Raw genomic sequence first — 21,079 nt, forward strand, 5'->3', positions numbered from 1 at the left:
GGGGAGGAGCCACGGTATCGTGGTCCTGCCGCTTGACCAATCGTGAGTCAGTGTCAGCTGTCAATCAGGACGTTTCACCCAGTTTTTATGGTAACCAAATAAGCACAAAAAAACAAACTTACAGAAAAAAATAGCACTTTGACATGTATGAATGTGATATAAACCACCACAAATTGGAGAAAAAAGTTAGATGTGTATTTTTACTTTATAGATGTTCCGTGTTCCATCCACTTACACGGAGGATTCATGCTCTATACTGAAGCCAGCCACCAGGGGGAAATAAGAAAGTAGGGCGAATAAGGAACTTTTATGTCGTCAATCTTTGTACACAGTCTATGTTCTGCACTGAAAAAATAATAGAACCTTGTGATCATCGCTGGGTCATCGCTGGGAAAATGGTCTATTAGTGTCATTTAAAATGTTAATAGAATTTTGAATGAGAATTTATTTCATCTGGAACAGGCGTAGCCGTCGGCCTACTTTATACAACTTCATACCTTTCAAATATGAACATGTTAGCATTGTTGCTGTAAGCATTTTAGCATGCTGACGTTTAACATCAAAACCAACAATGCACGTAGAGCTCAACTTGAGGCATTCAGGGCTCGAGTCAAAGTGGATTTATAACTTTTAGAAATGGGCCTTTAAATACTGGTGAGACCTAGCCTTACGTTGTCATACTCACAATTCTAGTCAGAATGTGAGTCTGATACCACTCCATTGGGCTGTGATTATGGGGCGTGTTTCAACCGAACCAGGAAATAAAATTCCTCTTCGCTCAATTGGATAGACCTACAACCAATCAGAGCAACGTAGTATGTGACGTATGTAAAGCGACGCATAGTTGTTGTCAACAGAACTCAGCTGCACGCACGCTGGAAGATGTAGAAGAAGATCAGTAAAAACGATCTGCAGCAAAGTAAATGGGACCAGCTTCCTTACCTCGTTCCGCTGGCGAGGGGTGTTAAACTATAGTTTTTGAGAAATGCCGCACAGCCGGCGTCCGGTCGTAGTTCCTGCTCCTATCCTTGTGCCGGCGCTGGACGGCAGGTGTCTTATTGCACTGGTCCGCAAGCGAGGGATCTGGTGCGTCTATTAACATGGTCCGCTCCTTAAACTGCAGGTATTTATGCGAGGGGAGTCGCTACGTGTAAAACAAAATAAGCCCAACACAAAATAACAGAATAAAACAGTATGCATAAAGTGGCAGGTGTAGCAGTCGGTTACAGTAAAGGTGAATGCACTTACGAACAAGCTCTCCGTTTAGGATTACAGCTCCACAACACATCAAACAAATCGTACCGCATTTGTCGGTCCTGTAAGAACTTAATAACACGGTTGGAACGCGACATTCCCGTGTCCCATCTTCTTCGCGACCATCGGGGCCAGCTGATAGATTAAACTTTTTACGAATCCCGTAGGAAGGACGGCAAAAACATCTTTTCGATCTACAAAGGCCTTGATCGCGTTTCTCTGTTCCTCTTTCAAAATTAATGCGCTGTCGATGTCTCCTAAAACAGACTCAATGGCAGCATCTACACATCTCAGCTCTCCAGCAGCAGGCATGTTTGTGGAAAACAAAGTCAACCCAAGCGCTCTTTGATGACTTAGTTGATTACGTTACCGTTGATCATCTGTCCATCATCGTATAAAGCCCGCCCTGACAATCTGATTGGTCCGGTCCATTTCGAACCGGGCATAATTTCTCCCCAACGGAGCGAATCCAGACCGAACTTCCCGACCTCAAATGTTGTGGGCGGGGCTAAGTTCGTCTGGCATCCAGTGAGACCACCTTTGTCAGTGCAACTGTAATACACGGTAGCTACTTTACTTATTTCTTAAAATCTTATAAAGAGCTGTAAATGATAAGGTTCTGTTTTTTCTCCCGCTCTTACCCTTCTTTCGCTTAACTCTTATTTTAGTTTTCCTTATTTCCAAAGTTCTTCTTAACAAACAGACTCTTGATAATAGGGATAATAGAAGCATGTTTTTCTGCTTCGAACCAATAAATAGGTCACCATCTGAGAGGCTTTATTTCCTCAGCACCGCCAATCAAAAAAAGTATCAGGCGAAAACATATCGTGCTCATAATACAGTCATATACACTAACCCTGGGGACTGATTCCCTTAAGCCTAAACAGTGTCTCCCCTGCCTCTGCCCACCTGTTACTGTTGACATTGGAGTGACGTCAGCAGAGGAGTGTTGTGTTTGTTGCCATCACATGGCCCCTGGTTTCTCGTGGCCGGGGAGCGAGGCCGCCAGCGCAGGACAGGAGAAGTGAAAGAGCAGTGGCCCCCTAACCCGGGCTGCTTTCTTGGAGGAGAGTGGATGCGTTTAGAGCCCAGCTCGTCTAATGGAAACATGCTCATCCCCAGTGACAGTGAGTGTAGAGAGACGCTTCTCATCAACGCTGCCCCGCTGCATGTCTGTGCCTGTTAATGCAAAACAACCAGGGCTAAAAAAGAACCTGGCCGCTGAGACATCATTTTATATATAAACCTCATGCAGTCTTCTAAGTGGGATGCAGCCTGATTCGGTCATGAAGCTTGATCACGCGGCCCCTCTGAGGATATCTCTCTGCAGCCACTGTTACCATGCCTTTGCATCATATGGGTCACCTGGCTACATTTGTTCAATGACAAGATGCAGAGACGTTGGAAAAAGAAGACCGACTGTCGAGGCAGAGGTTAGGGTATGTTGAGGAATAAGTCCCGAGTGGGAGAAGTGGAAAGGCCAGCCAGACAGTCCTCATCCTGAGGCCTTTTAAGGTCCACTAAGGGTATCACTTTCAGACTTTTCAGTGTAGTCCGAACTATGACAGATGTGAAAGGTGCCTCGGAGTATGGTCAGAGCACAATTTAATCCGAACAACAGAGGTGGTCTCAGGTCGGATCAAGCTAAACCATTGTTTGGCTCATTTGCACTGTGAAAACTATTTTTGGGGATAGTTTGGAATTTTTGCAAGAAGTTGGGTGAATTAAACGATAGAAGAAAGAAAAGTGGAAATGGCTCGCAGAATTGCTTAAATACTAATTCATAATAATAATCCCTTTCACTAAATCTTAGACACTGAACTTTCAAGTCCACTCCACAAACTGCTTAGTGAAGCTCAGATGTTCAGGTATGAAAACGCTCTTAAGAGTGATTAGTCTTGAAAGGAAGTTGGTGTCCCTTATAAATGGGTTGATGTATTGTTCCTAAAGTAGACTCTGCAAATTATTTGAAATTGGACCAGATTTACAAATCATCCAATATTGAAATAAGACAAATAACCCTGGTCCTTGAGCAAAGGCAGATGTTGTATGTGCTCTGTCTCCAAATTCATGGTTTTAAGAAAAAAGAAAACTCGTTTCAAACATTCCTTTATTTTATCCTTTGTGTAACTCGGCCTGTGTTGGTGTCCGCAGCTTGACTCTTAATCGCCAGGTCCTCGCGCTGCACGTCCGGTGGTGTAAGTGACAAGGAAAGTCAAAAGATCAGAACTCAACATTGTTCACCTGAGCTGTTGAGGGTAACGCTGAACCCTCACTCCGAGGCAGGGACATTCTTCGGTGGCGCGCCGCTCTCCTCCTGTTACCCGTCACTGTCGGAGGAACCGGACGGCCTGCCCTGTTTTCGGCGCCTTGCCGGAGTAGAGACAGCTTCCGTTACACTTGTCAGCCTTGTACATCGCATTAATTAGACCCCAATGGAGACCGGCTCCTTTCTTTGGCACCGCACCAGGAGAGATGTTGTGTGTTTTCGTGTGCGTCTGCTGTTTCGGTGTCAGTGTTGTATATTACACAATTTATGCTATTCTGAGGCACCGATATTCCGGAGCAAACAGATTACATTTAAGCTGATAAGGCTGATGATAATAATGTGTGACCTAAACCTCTGGGTTTGATTCTGATCACTAGAAACTTGCCCATCACGTCAACCTTGACCCACTCTTATTCACTCTCTCTCTCTCTCTCTCTCTCTCTCTCGTCTGAGGACTCTCTAATCAGATGGCACATGTCATCTCCTGCAGGGCTTGTGTTGTATTGTTTCCCTTATGGCGGACCTGCTTAAACCAAGCATAAGCCACCTCTGTAATCTCAGACCGGACAGGGAAGAAAATTGTGTTGTGACGTAAGGAGTAATCTTCTGGTAGGGAGAATTGCACTCTGATCAGAATGAGGAGATCACTTGTTATTTTTAGAATGAAGTAGCTGTTTGCTTATTTAACGGGAAAAATGTAATTTAATTGAAAGATCGTGTGCGTGCCTGTGTTAAGTCAATAACAACTTTTAATTTGTGATATTTTAGATTTGACTTGAAAACTAAAAATCTTTGTCAGCCTGCATTTTACATGGCTTTAAATCCTCGTACATTCTGGGTCTCAGGTATAGCTTGACAACATGGGAAAGTCAGCATCCAGCAACCGGATGTCGCAGGAAAACATTCACCTGTAAGGTCTGATACCGGGGAGATAATCTCACCTAGAAAACGGAGATGATATCGACCATCTGCTTCATCCGAAGGGGATTTGATTGGCTCGGTGCAGCAGAGCGGGGCAGGGCGGGTGATTAGGCCTCCCTGGTGTCCCATTCCACTGGGTGCCAGGCTCAATGTCACCACTGATTGGATCCTCTAATCCTGTTCTGTGTGAATTAAATCTTTAGTGGGGAGGAGGATGATCGCTTTTGCCTTGTGCCCTGATTTTCTGTGTCTTGGTGAGTGCGCCGCTGTGCCTCCGACTTCCTCCCTCCCATGATGAACAGGTACAGTATGATCTGGATGAGATGGCGATCCTGGTCCCGGACAGGGATCTGTATCTCTGACACCATTTCTACCTGAAAGCTACCACAGGTTCTCTTTCATGTTTTGAAGGGGAGGGTGAGGGGGATTCAGCTGGAATATGCATCTTCACCACTAGATGTCACTAAATTCTACACACTGAACCTTTAAGGTTTAACACTTCCAACTTCCTTGTTTCAGTTTCAAAAGATTTCAAAACCAAGAGGTAATTTAACTTTAACTTGGTGAGAATCAATAACCTCATTTAACTCTTCACTGATATAATTCATCAAACGACAAAACTTATATTTTATGTTACATGCACGATTCATTTCAAATAAATAAAATCAAAAGGAGTCACAGAGATATACCGAGCAAAGCTATGTAAAACATTTTAGTCATGAAGAAATGTGCATGTGCTTGTCAATATGAGCCCCAAAAATAATCATGTCATTCGATCATCATCCACATCTATCTTTGGACACCGAGCAAACATCAACAGTTTGCTTCCAATTTCTTTCTCTCCCAGTCCGTCCTCCAGAGGCCGGGGATGATGTCGCTGGTTGCCCAGATATTGTTATAGTAACCCTGGCTGTGGTTTTTCCACTCTTATTGCTCTTTCGTGTGCGGAAGGCTGCTTCTTCCTGAGGGGGGCTGGTGTACTAAGCAGTTCGAGTAAAGATGTCAGCTCCATTCACAAATACAGGTGCACAGCATACAGTGGGAAGTCTTTAACTTGGAGCCAGCAGCAGTTCAGGGTATAGAATCGGGCTTGTGGATCTTTTCTGTGAATGTGTCTTAGTGTATAAATGTGGGGCATAGTCTTCCTAGATATGATTTCTCCACCTGAATTTACTGTATAAACCTTTTAAAGAGAGTGATCCTTGTTCAAAAGCAAGGAAATACAGCCAGGACAGTTTGGCAGACAATGCAGTGTTGTCAGTCTACGAAGTGGGAATGTATGAATGGCTGGTGGGACCAGTTTGGCGGTAACCTTCATCACTGAAGGGCTGGACATGGTTCAGAGGTATCCATATCTCCTCAGCTGTCCTAATAAACAAGCCCCGCTCAAGTGTCCCCTGTGCTTTAAATTCTCCATCCTGGACATCACCCATGTTTACCAACGAACACTTTTATATAATTACTGTATTTGTCATCATCTCCCCCAGGCTTCGCTCACTGATATGTAAGAGTTTTTGTTTTGAGGTTGACACTTGACAAAGGCCACTGCAGGATTATCAAACACAGAAAGATATGTGGAAAAAAACAAGAAATATCTAAAACAAACGGAAGAGTGTTGCTGATCAGTCACCTTCAGATCAGTGATATTTACTGGTTTTAAATGTTTTTTTCTGCGGGTTAATCTCTGTTCCCAGGCAGGGCCTGTTATCATGGAGCCAGGTATTGTAAATGGAGGTCAGGGAGGCTTAGTGCGCAGTGCTGTGGCTAACATGCTGTTGCACCTCCATAGGCAACAGCGTGACACCGTACCGAGCCAAATTCTCTCAGTGCGAGGTGCGCCATGGCCTAGAGCCAACAATGAACATAAAGTAGGTATCACTTTTGTTTCCTGGCTCTGAGTGTATTTGTCAAGGTCAGAAGAACCCGAGCCAGACGGATAAAGGTCGGTGGCATGGACACACGGCCGCCTACTGACCAAGAAACAACAATGTGCAAGACTGTCAATGCACATTTGCACGTATAAGCTGAGATGTGCCAAATGTCTTTTTGTTGGTGCTTATGTTACCAGACACACCCGCCGAGGATAAATATAAATATTCACTTTCAGCAGGCTTGGGGGAATGGAAAAATCCTGAATCCTGTCCAACATATTGTACCTGCTGAATTCTCTTAGTCCTCCCCTGAGTGTCATGAGACACTCAGCTGTCAGAGCCGAAATGAGTGTCAGGAGGTTTGTGTTTGTGGGTTTGTGTGTGTGTAAGAGAGAGAGGAGAGAGAGAGAGAGAGAAAGAGGGGGTGTCTGTGTGTGTGTGTTTATGAGGTCATGTCAGGTTATTATAGTTCATAAATATGAAGCTAGACTGAAATGTAAGCAGAGGAAAACAGGGGAAACAGGGCAAGAGAGACATTGTCATATAAGTATTTGTAAATCTATTTAAAAAGAAGTGACAGATGAAATATTTACCGTTTACAAAATACAGCAAGTAAACCACTTATTGATACTAAAAATAACTGTATGATGAGGAGACACATTTCTTCAGGGTTTCACTGTCGCTAGCCAGAAATCCCCTCTTCACCCCCCCCCCCCCCCCCGCCCCCCCCCCCCCCCCCCCCCACCCCCCCCCCCCCCCCCCCCCCCCCCACCACACACAACCATTGCAGACGATACTGGCAAGTGTGTCAGCTGTTGTTTGTTTGATGAAATCCGTGATCTGATACTCCGGTGCTGTTAAACGTTAACTAACCTTTATGAGTCCAGCAAAACAATTCTGTTTACTGGATAATTTACTTGAGTGTATTGTAATATCTCAAATCAGGCTTCATCGGCAAATTTTTATTTGATCAATTGCACAGAATTATGTGGGATTTCAACCAAAAAGCTTTTCTTTACATGCAAAACAACAATTTGTTTTACCTTCACAAACTTTAATTGTACAAATGCGATATTCGGCTGTATTATGAGCCCCTGAACCAATGTGTGTGCTTGCATCCACCACCTCGTCTTGAATCCATGTTGGCACACAACCCCTGACTTCAGGTTGCATTTCTCCACGTTAATTGGTTTGGCATTTTCGGCAGCGGCGGCGTCGGACAGGAATCGATGGCAACATGATCACCTGCAGGCTGCACGTCACAAAGACATCAGATGAACATCAGCGTGTTTGGCCCCTCGGGCGCCATGAGTCCTCCCTCATCCCGCTGCCATCACGCATCGACCGGCTGGCTGCATGAGACAGCAGGTCTTTGCTGCACCGTGAAACCCACTGCAGGCATTATGCAATCGCCATCAGAATTATATAATTACCTTATTTAATCCCACTAGATTCTAGGAGGATGTGTAACGTATTTAGTTTTACGCCAATTGTGCTGCAAGGCAAATGAGAGGGCACAAATAATTACTTATGATTTCTAATATGCTTGCATTTCAATAGGCAGCTGTTTGTATTTGATCACAGGCCTCAGCTTCCTGTCAATTCCCACCTTGCTATGAGAAGAACATTAAGCAGGAGATGCTATAAAAGCAAGGTCACAGCCACCGTCGGGCGCATTCCACAGACTTGCATCGGCTCTAATCCTCGGAGAAAAGCTCGCTGTCCCACATCCAGACACGTCGGGGCAATCAGTCACTTTGACTGAGAGGTTACAGTTCGTGGACGTCACTGGTACTACGGCCTCATTTCACTGCCAAGATCGTTGCACCGCTTTCTCCGAAGTGACGTATCGTAACAGAAACGACGCATCTGTCAAATGCTGTTGAATCTTCAGATGGGGATCGGCAGCATGGCAAACTACCGAACGTGCACCTCAACAACTCATTTCATCAGGTGACACCGAACTTACCAGTTTCACAAGTGATCAGCGGGAAGATGATCACTGAGGGAATTCAGACATTTTGGGGGCCTTTAGCCTTCATGAATTGAAGTTGACGATCAGAGACATTATGCTATTTACAAATGTCACTGTTATGTTTTGTGTTTTTTTTTTCTTGTGTATTTGATATTGAAGTTGTATGCGTGTGATGTCGTGTGCTTTATTAGAACAAATATAAATAAATGCCATTATATGGTGCCTTTCTGTTTTCTCTCTTTTTCCCTTTATAATTGTGTTATTCCCTTGGTCACCTGAGCTGTTCTATTTAAAAAAATTAAGTTTTAATCCTTCGATTGTTGTTATATGTAATCTGATTTACAGTTTTAATGTTTTCAATTACCTCCGCGGCACAAACAAGACATTAATTTAGGCCGAGCATGTAGTTGCAGCTATTTATAAAGCGACAGGCTGTGGATGTGTCCCATATAAGACCAGGGTCAGATCATTTCTTCTGATATAATACTCTTTCTAAATATGTTCAGGAAGGACGACGCTCACTTCCTCCTGAGCAGTAAATGTGCCCGTGATTATAACACTCTGTACAAATTATGTGTATAAACTTTTCCTAAGTGACAGTCACTGAGATTAAACAGGGGTGTCCCTGTGCTTTCACCAGGGGTGTGCTACCCATCCACTGGTCATATCTGTACTTTTTATCGGTTCACGCTGAGGTCCCGAGCATGGAACATGTCCGATGGCCAATATGTGTATGGAAACTGTTACCTTATTTAACGTTAAACAGATAAATCAAGTGCTATGTGTCATATGCTGCTCCAACTGTTTACGTTTCTGTTCACCCAGCCAATGTGAAGGTCGAGCCTGTTGATAAGCCAGTTCAGGGGAATTCGCCCGAGAGAGAAGTCATCATCGACATTGACGGGAACTCTGCGGGCCAACATGGGTTGTCAATTTCTTTCAAACAGTGCAGCCGCTGAACAGCTGCCATCCAGCCGCCGTTAAATGTCACCGCAGAGGTTGCAGAACTTTAGGTGATGGGTCTGAAATCAAGAGGATCCTTTGGAAGGGAACCTAGAGATAAATGATCAAAACGCACGTAGAGCCGTCAAAAAACTTAAAATTTAAGCTGTGAAAGACATATTTAGTGAGACATTTTCATTTTTTTAAACAAAAATAGTCCCCGTTTTCACTCCAAGCAGGAGCTTTGTAGCCATTTCATTGGCTAATGTGGAAAAAGCCCAGAGGCAGCACCCACTTCCTATGGAGAACCAGATCAAATCGGCTCACTGCCTCCCTGTGGACGCGTCTGATCAATAGGTCCCCCGACTACGTCTCATGCTGGCGGAACAAAGCCGTGGATGGAAACTAACTAAATATGCTGACAGATGTGTCATACTGCAGACACGGGGTCATCCATTTCTAGTGGTTTTAGCATATTTAGAGGAGTTGGTTGATGATCACACAACGCTGGCTGCCTCCTCTCTATTAGATTATTATGCAATTTGTTAGTCTGCATGGTTTTATGGTAAGATCGCCAACCACAAATATTTCACTGTTCTCAGAAATCTCTGAGAGAAGCGAGAATTTTGTGAAAACAAAAAAAATACAGGGAGGATTGAGTCTTTCCAGCAGATTATAGTCCAGCTAAATCTGCACATTCACACCATTCATCAGGACACCTCAGGGCCCAGAAGACACTTATTTTCCACAGTTTACTGAAAGAGATAAATAGGAGGAGGTGTTCTTTCCACTGCTGTCGGCGAATCATTTCCAGTGGAGCAGACTGATATAGCATCAGGGTCCCTGAGGACCTTCACAGTAAATGATGGTGAGAGCTTTGACAGCTAAAAGTGTGGAATTTGAGCCCCAGCTTCAAACTCAGCCGGCCTCTGCTCACCAGCTGCAGGTGACAGACATTTTCGGTCAAGTTGCAAATCCTGTGAAAATCCTCGCCCTGTATATAAGTCCCTGAGCTAAACATAGAATGATGGGTACTATTTATTAAGCAGTTCAAAAGTCATACACGTTTAACGTTTTTATTTAAAAAAAAAAAAGAACAGAAACAGTATTCAACAACTGCAATATCAATATACAGTATTTGCATTATAAATTACAAAAGATTTAAAAAAAAAAAATCTGTACAGTCCCTAGTTTGTGCAGGAAGGTGGGAAGACCATGGTAGAAAAAAAGAAGACATAAAGCAGGAGAAGGGCCGATGTGAGCAGATTTCCTTACCAGAGAAGCAGCACAGTATATGGCTTCCCACTGACGTTATCTGAGCATGACCGTGTCACGGCAACACCCAAAGAGAAAAAAAGGATTTGTGACAGTAAATGAAAAATATGAGTCGACCGACCGGATCTTTATTGAGACAAGGTCCCATTCAGCAACGACAAATAACTTCACAAGACCTGCAGTGGTGAAGTGAAAGGGTTCTACCACACCAAGAACACTGATGTTTATATGCAGAAGAGACTATGTAAAAAAAAGAAATCAACTCAAGTAGTGGTGCAACAGCCAGACACTGTTAGATGAGGAGAAGCTCAGGTTTCAAATCAACCAGCAGATTAGATGGTTTGTCTCTTATATATATATACATATATATATATATATATATATATATATATGTACACATTTGGCTTTGGGTAAAAAACTAAAACAGCAATTTCTGTTGGGGGGGTAAAATTCTCTGGTGAGGAAGAAAGTGCACTAAAGCTCTGGAAAACACACTGACAGAATCATGCTCGTCTACATCTAAAAATAACATTATAGGCTGCGTCTGCAATTGTCAAAGTGGAAACTTTAAAAGACAAATAATACATTTTGGCTCCTAGATTTCTCTCTATACACATAATATGTATCTTAGCAGCACTTATCATCGACATTCATGACCTCGGCTCGGCTCAAGCCTCCTGTCACATTCTACCACTGGACTGTATTGCACATTAGAACATGGAGACCTGTGAGAGGTGGGACCATACTGCGAATCACCTCTGAATGCCTCCTCCCATGACATCTACTGCAGTGTGTGCTCAGTCGAAGCCGAAACCTCCTGACCGCCTCCGCCGGGACTGAGACTTTTTGTTAAGGCACACGTTGCAATAGATGCTTTACTCTGAAAAGACGATCGGGTTGAGGAGCGTAGTGCGCCGGCGCTCATCGTGAGCGTCAGGAGCACCAACCCAGACCATCACACCGAACGACATTTAGACGCACAGTTTGCTAAGAGACCTGCTCATTAACAAACAGCAGCCTGTTTTGTGCAAGTCAGGCGCCTTTAAAAGGATTGTTGAAATCAAAACGATCAAAAATGCATACATTTAAGTTGCCATTTGAAATCCAATCTGAAAACTCCCATTTTTTTTTCAGTGAAAATTAAATATATCAAACTATTTAAGCCTGAAAAAACATATTGTGTGACTTTTATGACACACAAAAAAAAAAATGTATTACATGCAGGATGCTCAATGCAAAATGTGCATCCTGGACGAATAGACTAGAATAAATTAACAAATGTAATCAACCCAATTGGCTATTTTAGTAGAACCATTTAGGCCAGTATGCACAGAAACAGACCGCACAGTGTGTTGAGTGAAGCCATCTACCCCATCAGCCACTTCATTTACCACCATTATGACTACATGCATAGATTGTACTTTGTTGGTATCTTGTGCATAAGATTCTGCATAGAGATTTTCAAACTCAAATCACAGTCTTTTCAAAGTGTCATGCATTATTGACAACAGCAGTCTGGACCGAAGTTCAACATACCCTGTGGTAGTGTTTTAACCCTCTGTCCCCTGCTGTCATATTTCTGATTCTGCCGTCAGGGGAGTTGATTCTAAAGGTAAAGAGTCCAGATTGCATTCGGAGTCTGACACAGCATTTGTGTTTGTGTCCTCAGGCACGCCGACCTCAACATCGCTTATCACATCCTCCTCAAAGTCCTCCTCCATCTGAACTTTTTCAAGAGCCACCTCGTTCTCGTAGCAAAAGGAGTTCCTCAAGCTGGCTTCGTTGGACTTCCTCTCTGCTAGCTCCTTGGCGCTGCAGTCGGGCGTGCTGGGCACCTCGTAGGTGTTTTCGAAGCGTGAGTAGTCCACTTTGTAGTAGTTCTTCTCTTCGAAGAGCACCGGCTCAAAGCGGTGGCCCCACAGAATCTCGCTGGCCACATACGAACTCCGACACTGAGTGGTCATGGCCGTAGCCTCGACCATGCCTTCCAGAATCACAACGATCTCGAACTCTGTCGTCTCCAACTCCCGTTTGCTCATCTCATAAAACGGGCTGTCCTCGTCGATCTCATGCACGATGGTGATCGGAGACACCAGGAATATTCTGTCAATGCCACTGTCGAAGCCCACGTCGATGTCCACCTGATCAAGGGGGATGAACTCCCCCTCTGCGGTGGTGCGGGACTTCAAGAGCTGAGCCCTGACGTGGGCCTCCACCAAGTGACTCTTCCTCAGGTTCCCCACTCGCCACATCAGGCACAGCTTGCCATCCCTCATGGCCACTGTTGCATAGTGGCTGAACACCAGGGTCTCGTTCCTCTTTTTGGGCTTGGCCATCTTGGCCATGACCGCACCGATGATGAAAGCGTCAATGATGCAGCCCAAAATACTTTGGAAGACGACCATAAAGACAGCAACGGGGCACTCCTCTGTCACGTAGCGATAGCCGTAGCCAATTGTGGTTTGGGTCTCCACTGAGAACAAGAAAGCAGCGGTGAAGCTGTCCACATTGGAAACACACATCTGAGTCTCATTCTCTAAGTCTCCATAGCAGAGGGCAACTAGCCAGAAGACAAAGCCAAAAAACAACCACGACAGCAGGAAAGAAAGGCAGAATACGAGCAGCATCCAGCGCCAGCGGATGTCCACACAGGTGGTGAAGATATCTGCCAGGTAGCGCTGGCCTTTTTCACTCATATTGATAAACTGCACGTTGCAGTGACCATCCTTCCTGACGAAGCGGCTCTGACATTGGCGCAATGTGTGCACCTTGTTGACGTTGCCGTTTCCGTAGCCATTCGGGACGGCAATAGTGGCCAGCTTCATGCCGTCTTCCTCAGAGGACACAATGCTGTAGCGGTGGCTTCGCACACTCCCCATTACTTCCGCCGGGGAGGGCTGGGCCGGTTCTGCTTTGGAAAACAGTCTCAGTTTTTGGTAGAAGCGTTGGAGAAACAGTTTTGAATGATCCTGGGGACAAACTCAAGCAGAAAATGTGAACAGCAGGACTGCTGGGGATCGGCGGAGACTGGGCCTGTGCTTCTGCAGGCATGCACCTTTGGTGAGAGCAGGTCACTCCTCTCTGACGGCTGGTTTGGACCTCATCAGTGAAGTGGGCTGTGGTAATTACCAAGAGAGAGAGAGGGAAAACGTTTTAAAGTAATTGGCAGGAACCAGAGCAAAGATCAGTACGTGTCAGTGTGTGGTTACCTGCTGTCTAAATAATGGATCGCACACTTATAGTTAACAACACCATTCTTGCATTAGTTGAGAACATACACAGCCTATACAGTGCACTCAGAAAGCACAGGAAACCATTGTGTGGGCATTATCAGTATTAGATAAGACATATTATTCAAGCGCTCAGATAGCTGACAAAGTGGGAGAGGATGTTTGCCCTGGTTAATCTAAGTATTAATTACACAGGTCAGTCCATGGGTAGCTTAGTCAAATTACAGATCAAGTTCATGTTGATCCTGTGAGCCACTGGAACAAAGTTAGTGTACAAGTATCAGCTATGTGCGGATGAGTTTCCAACGTCAACGCACATACGAGAGAATACAATGCTTAAAAATGTTCCATCTAAAACCTGCTCACCAATTATTCACTTCACGCTATGTCGACTACGACATACGCATTGCACGGCCACAACTAATTAACAACCAGCAGCTTTTCGGAGAGGATGGGAGACTTTCTCTGAAAGTCACAGATTGCATCATATGTAATAGAGCGACAAGGACAGCTAAATTAGAAGAGCTATTGACCTGGTTTGTGTGTGTGTGGGTGGGCGGCCCGAAAGGTCCATTAAAATGCAACACCACAGGCTACAAAACGCCACGGCCAGCCAGGCATGCTCTGCTAGTGCCAAAATAACTCTCCGTCTCATCTTAGTAGCTCTATATTGTGTCAAAGTGAAAATTAATGGATAAGTTAGGTATAAACAAATTAAATCAAGCGCAGGAGCCTTTTTCGTCAAAAAAAAACATCAAAATTACTAGCGTCTTTGATTTAAGTTCTGAAAACATGACGCAGTTGTTAAAGAGGACGCCTTGTGGACATTGGTCATTTTGGTCCATCTCCTTATTGTTGTGCCTGTTTTGATCAAGTGACGAGAGGTAAGATGTAAAGGGATGTGATCCATCATCCTCTTTGCTTTTCACAACAGATGATGTCACTGATGGGTTGACTACAAATAGCAACCTGTCTAATTCACTACTGGGAATTACGGGGCTCCATTCATTCACAGCTCGGAGCAGGTCAGAACATTTTGTTTTCCGGATTTCGGCAATTTCATTTGATATTGCAAATTGCTGTATTTGTCTGATTTTGTGCTCCATTCATTACTATTGAACTGCAACATTCAGAAAACCCGAACGTTTTCCGTCTGAGAAAGACGACACAGTTTCCTTCCTTCTTTACAGGATGCTGGTCATTCATCAAATTGTCTTTATTCACAGAGTATTTGACGCAGGCAACACGAGGCTGTATTACAGCCTAGAATTTATACCAGCCACTGAATATAAGTAAACACCAAGAGGTCCCCTCTTCGTCCAACAGAACGACAGGTCAGAGGGTACTTGTGTAATATCTTTTATCGAACGCAGCCTTCACTTAGCGTTGGTGATGCTCCAGTGCAAATCCAATCTCTAACACACTGATACTGAACACATCACTGACTGATGTCCCTCTCTCTTTCTCTCTCTGTCTTTTCCACTGTTTACTATGGCTGCTTTTTTACCTGCTCACCATATCGCCTCACTTATCACTGCAGGTTGGTGCACGGCGACGGGCGAAGGCTTCCAGAGGCTGCACAACCTGTGATTGTTTGTTTTGCATGTGTTCTCAATTAGTGCCAACAGCTGAGGCAGATGGAAACTGGTTACATAAAGCTGCTCTATTTTTTATTACACAAAATCAATAAGTGTGGACGGTCATTCAGCAGATCGGCATGTTTTGCTTTCAGCTATTAGCTAAATAGGTTGTTTTATAATAGTGCGTGTACTTAGGAATAGTTTCACAGAATTTTTTTTTTTCTATTCATTATTTTCAGGATTCAGTAAAGCATCAATAAAATCAGTTTATGCAAAGATATGAGTTAGTTCATATCAAGAACTGCAACATTATGCAGTGCCCGTTGTCCCAGTATAACAATAACAACAATAGATTATTATTACTTTTAATATTAAATCAATAAGAAAATATGTTGTTGTTGTCATGATTAATATTATGAAAAAGGAAACAGTTCCTTTTAAATTTCAAAACAAATTCCCGTAATTAATAAACGCTCAACACTCCCCCCGAGTTATCACAGACTGAGGACACATGTATCACTATATGGGAAATAGGGAGAAATCATTGCACCTACCTGTTGGTCCTCGCAGTGCAAATCTGCCGCTTTCCTCCTGGAATAAGTCCCATGTGCGCAGAATATGCGCACTTCCTGTCTTTTTACTCCCGCTTCTCTTTTACTGTGCTCTCTCGAGTTCCCGTCGGGCGCTGTGAATTCTGCCATAACCGTCTCCAGCAGCAGTGAGGTACATAGATGTCAAAGAGCGACTTAAAAAAAAAGAAGAAAACACGTGGGTCTGTCCCCCACCCCCTGTCACAGCAGGCAGCCAATGAGAAGCTGCAGCGCCTGTCCGGGGCTCGCAGCCTTTTGTGTTGGATGCTGGAGATGAAGATGACAATGAAGTTTTCTCAATGGACAGCAGCACAGTTTACTTTTCTTTTGGAGATAAGTGTTGCTGTGTAGTGCCAAAACCTATCTATCTATCTATCTATCTATCTATCTATCTATCTATCTATATTTCTATCTATCTATCTACTTATCTATCTACTTATCTATCTATCTATCCATCTATCTATCTATCCATCTACATTTCTATCTATCTACATTTCTATCTATCTATCTATCTATCTATCTATCTATCTATCTATCTATCTATCCATCTACATTTCTATCTATCTATCTATCTATATTTCTATCTATCTATCTACTTATCTATTTATCTATCCATCTATCTATCTATCTATCTATCTATCTATCTATCTATCTATCTATCTTTCTAGCTATCTATCTATTTATCTATCTATCTATCTATCTATCTATCTATCTATCTATCTATCTATCTATCTATCTATCTATCTATCTATCTATCTATCTATCTTTCTCTCTATCTATCTATCTATCTATCTATCTATATTTCTATCTATTTATCTATCTTTCTTTCTATCCATCTATCTATCTATGAGAATCAGACAAACACACTGGTTCCAGTGGAGTAAGTCTTCTTAAATCTGTGCTGTTATATTGAGTATACTCAGTGAACACACGGTGGCAGTGTAGAGCTGCACCTGCATCACATGAAGTACCTCGCAGTGTTACTATAACACACGTGAGAAGAAAAATAATCTAATTCAATACTTTAATGAGGAAAATGTCACTTTTATTTGACTCACGACTCATTCATTCATTTGAAGCTTACAAAAAACATTTGAATATCACATATAAATATATTTACAAGAGCGCATCTCATCATGCTGTCCTGACAGAAACTAATCTTCTGGGAACAGTCCAGCCAGCACTGTGACGTATTAGCTACAAGGCGGTTTGTTGCACCACCTCCACCGCGAGGTCATGATTCACCTGGTGCGTGTGTCCGTTTCTCTTGCCCGGCGGAAGGAGTGGACCGCGGCCCTCCGCAGGAAGCTTCTCTCTGTCCTGTTCCTCTGCACTGAGCAGGGGCACCGACACCCACGTGGTCACGTTGAACAGAGAGTAGTCCACCTTGTAGTGCCTCCTGCCCACTTTCAACATGTCCGTGAAACGCTGGCCCCAGCGGATGTCTGCCGGTGTGTAGGAGGTGCGTGTCTGGTGGAGCATACCCGTGGAGTCCCCCGTGTAAGTGAAAGACATCACCAGCTCAAAGTCGTCCCCCAGCAGGTCGTCAGGGCCCAGGCTGTAGAGGGGACTGCCGGGCTCCAGCTTGTGAATGATGGTGGCTGGTGTGGCGAGGACAATGTCCCTGTTCTGAATGTCCAGGTCCTGATAGGACATCACAATAGACCCCTGTTGGTGTTTTACATAGCGGACTAGCTGGGCCCTGACTACCCCCCCTAGGATGTGATTTCCTCTGAAGTCTCCGAGGCGCCATGACAGACACAGCACTCCGTCTCGCAGGTTGACTATTGCACAGCTGCTGAAACCCACTGTCTGAGCTCTCTTACGAGCGGACGCCATCTTCGCCACAACAGCGCCAATGACAATGGTGTCGAGGAGGCAGCTGAATACACTTTGAACTGTCACCAAAATAATCGCCACGATACAGTGCACACTCGTCCCCCTGAAGCCATAGCCTATAGTCGCCTGGGTCTCCATTGAAAACAGGAAGGCTCCCGTGAAGCCGCGCACATTGTACACGCAGGGTTCGTTGTCGTTGTCGTCGATGTCTCCGTGCACAAACGCGATGAGCCAATAACAGAGGCCAAAGAGGAGCCAGGAGAGGATGTAGGAAAGGGAGAATACGAGGAGCATCACCCTCCAACGGATTTCCACAAGAGTGGTGAAGAAGTCCATCAGGTATAGGCTCCAGTCTCCGGGGGCCTTCTGGAAAACCACAGAAAACCCGCCATCTTTCTTCATGTAGCGGAGCCGCCTGCCCTCCTTTCCACTTTGCCTTTTCAGCGTGTGGATGGTGGTGTAGCTGGTATCGATGGTGACGTGCTCGCCCAGTGCTGTACTCATTGTGATCCGCTTTCTGCAGACACACAGGGATGAGATGGAAAATCAAGTTTCAGATGAAGGTGTTTACTCATGTGCCAGGAAGAGAGCATCTTTCTCATTACACGTGACCAAAATGTAAAAGTCTCTGAGACATGTTTTTTCCACCGAGCCCTTCCTGATTGAGCCCTGGGACAATCTGTGCCTCCAGCTATCAGTGGAGAGTAACTCGAGCAGTGCCCAGAACGGGGCGTTTCTTCCTGGTTGATTATTTACCAAGAGTTCCATTACAGTTCGGAGACAGTCCAAATCGGGTGTGCTAAAAGGTCTCCTCAATCCTGCAGGTGATTAACATTTTCCATTCTGCTTGTAACAATAAAAATGAACAACAACAATAAATAAGAGCCATTAAACACTTTATCATTCAGTGTGGTGGAAGCCTTAAAGTTTATGATGATATTCATTCATTTAAATACATTCATATGTTTCTATATATATATATATATTTTATATTCCTTGCACTTACGTACTGCTTGTTACTTATAACTTACTTTTTGACTTTGCTACTGTTATACTTTAAAGGTCCCCATAGTCAGTGGGACTAGTAAATTACTTATTATCTTATCTTATCGTATTTTAAGTCACAGTTGGGATCAAACCTGAATGGAACCATAAAACCATAAACTGTAAAGTACGACACATTTCACATATCAGGTTTGACAACTATGTAAACAGGAAATCCGCCCAACAAAAATCATGTTTATCATGTTAATCTCCTGCTGATAAAAAATTAATTTTCTATTTTTCTCCCTATGTTTCTGTGTATGTATTGAAACAACTGAGACACTTTTTTATATAAATCGGACAGTGTATGAATGGTGTACGACAGACAACACGCTGTATGTATGTGTGTGTGTTGGAATGGGACTTGTGATGGGAATTGCTTTGAATTCAATAAGTCTGGAAAAAATCATGATAAAAATGATTACACGGAGAAAAATAAAGATAAAAAAAGTGCGTTTGTGTTTATTTCTTTCACCATATTCCAAATTATATTATGTTTTCCCATTGACATGAACCTAAGAACCGTATATTTTTTCTCCCGGAAGAAGAAAGTTCCTCATGCTTGACCTTGTTCATGAACCAGCTTCGTGTCAGAGGGTTCTTTCTTCTCTGGCGGAAGAATCTCTTATTATTCAGTTCGTCTCTTCTATTTAATTTTGAGTTTTGGAAAAGTCGGTTGCCTTCCTGGTGTGACCCAGAACAATGGCAGGGAAACAAGGGGTAGTCCCAGATGTACTTTTTTTGATAAATCCACTTATATGTCTATATGTATTTACTTCAAGCTTGAGATCAATAACCTTGGTGAACAGGCAAAGTGTTTATGCAATCAATGTTATTACTCCACTTGTTCTGAGAAAGTTTGTCCCGGTTAATCAAGCGAAACCTCAGTGAAGTTATTAATCTATTTGTTTTGTCCCAATGAGGGTAAATTATTATCCCCTAACAGCTTTCACCTCTATATGTTACTGCCCATGTTAAACTTTAACCACAACACCTTCGTTTCAATGACAAACAAAATACAACAGAGTCAGGGCTTTTTCTTCAGTAATCTGACAGCAGTTTAAATTATTGCTAATGAAATGTTTTTTATCCAAGCATTAATCAGTGCAGAACGGTGAGTCCATGTGATCAATGAGGCTGTTATCAAAGCTGTGCTCTTCCTCGCACAAAGTCAGACAATCTTTTATCTCAACTTTTTATTGTTTAATTGAGTCGCTTCAGGACATGCCTTTGATGTTTATCTCGGTTTTATGATAATGGTGCTAATTTAATGTAACTGCAAAGTGTCCTTGTGGTTTCAGGGTTATTTCCAACAGTGTCAAGTTATTACAGTTCCCGTCTGCGTTAATGAGATTTTACTGTATGAGTGGGATCCTGTTGTTGGGTGAACAGGAACCGAGCATGGAAGTAAACAATGCGTCACAAAATAAATCTGCAATCTGCACCGTCATGCACGACACATTAAGGAGAAAACTGCTGCAAGAGTTTCGTTTTTTTACTTAATTCCCATATAAAGTTCCGATAACAAATTTGAAATTGTGATTTGTGAATATGGGCTATACCAATAAAATTTGATTGATTGATAAGATGAAACAGCCCCATTCAAACACGTAATCTCATAACTACTGTCAGCATTCGATAGATAAGTAGATGAAAGTGTACAGATTAATAAAATCAGCTGTTGCAAACAAGCACGTATGACATGTTGACTACTTGACTGATAAGTGACAGTTATGCTGCAGCCAGATTTCTACACAGCAAATCATTATTTACCTGGACAACAGCAGGTCACTGGGGTCCTTCCCACCCACCTACCCACCAGCACTCAATCGACACAGAGTAGCAAAATGAGCAGGGAAAAATATGTGTGTTTTAAATATGTGTTTCTGGCTTATAAATTAAGTGTCTGACGTGCTAGTCTTATCACATATGAGTTAAAAAAAAGATATAGAGTCAACATGTATCATGAAGTTCGTTGAAACATGAACAATTATTTTCATCACATCGAAAATCGCTGTCAGTACTCTTGTTTATTCATTTTTCAATTTTTAATAAATCATTAAAAAAATATATTTCAAAATGCAACTTACTGTGAGAGAGGAAATGAGAGGATACCAGGTGTCGCATGAGCCCATTAGTTGTAGCAGGCATTAGGAGACGTTCAGTCAAAGTAAACTCCACCTTGTGTTGGTTGCAGAGTGTGTGTGTGTGTGTGGGGGGGGGGGGGGGGGGGGGGGGGGGGGCTGGTCCTGAGGCAAAGTCTCCTTTTCTCCTGATATCACAGCAATA

At 43.4% G+C, this 21,079-nt stretch overlaps 2 protein-coding genes across 2 annotated transcripts; both read right to left on the reverse strand.

Moving 5' to 3' along the window:
* Positions 1-11,940: 11,940 nt before the first annotated feature.
* On the reverse strand, positions 11,941-13,386 carry LOC128459289 (inward rectifier potassium channel 2-like). Its single transcript, XM_053444418.1, has one exon. The coding sequence runs from the start codon at positions 13,384-13,386 to the stop codon at positions 12,079-12,081; it is 1,308 nt and encodes a 435-aa protein (XP_053300393.1). The 3' UTR covers positions 11,941-12,078.
* Positions 13,387-17,104: 3,718 nt separating this feature from the next.
* Positions 17,105-18,250, reverse strand: LOC128459294 (inward rectifier potassium channel 16-like). Its single transcript, XM_053444422.1, has one exon. It carries the CDS (start codon positions 18,248-18,250, stop codon positions 17,105-17,107), a length of 1,146 nt encoding a protein of 381 aa, XP_053300397.1.
* Between the last annotated feature and the right edge of the window lie 2,829 nt (positions 18,251-21,079).

Source organism: Pleuronectes platessa, chromosome 16 (assembly GCF_947347685.1).
Source record: "Pleuronectes platessa chromosome 16, fPlePla1.1, whole genome shotgun sequence".
Lineage (NCBI taxonomy): Eukaryota > Metazoa > Chordata > Actinopteri > Pleuronectiformes > Pleuronectidae > Pleuronectes > Pleuronectes platessa.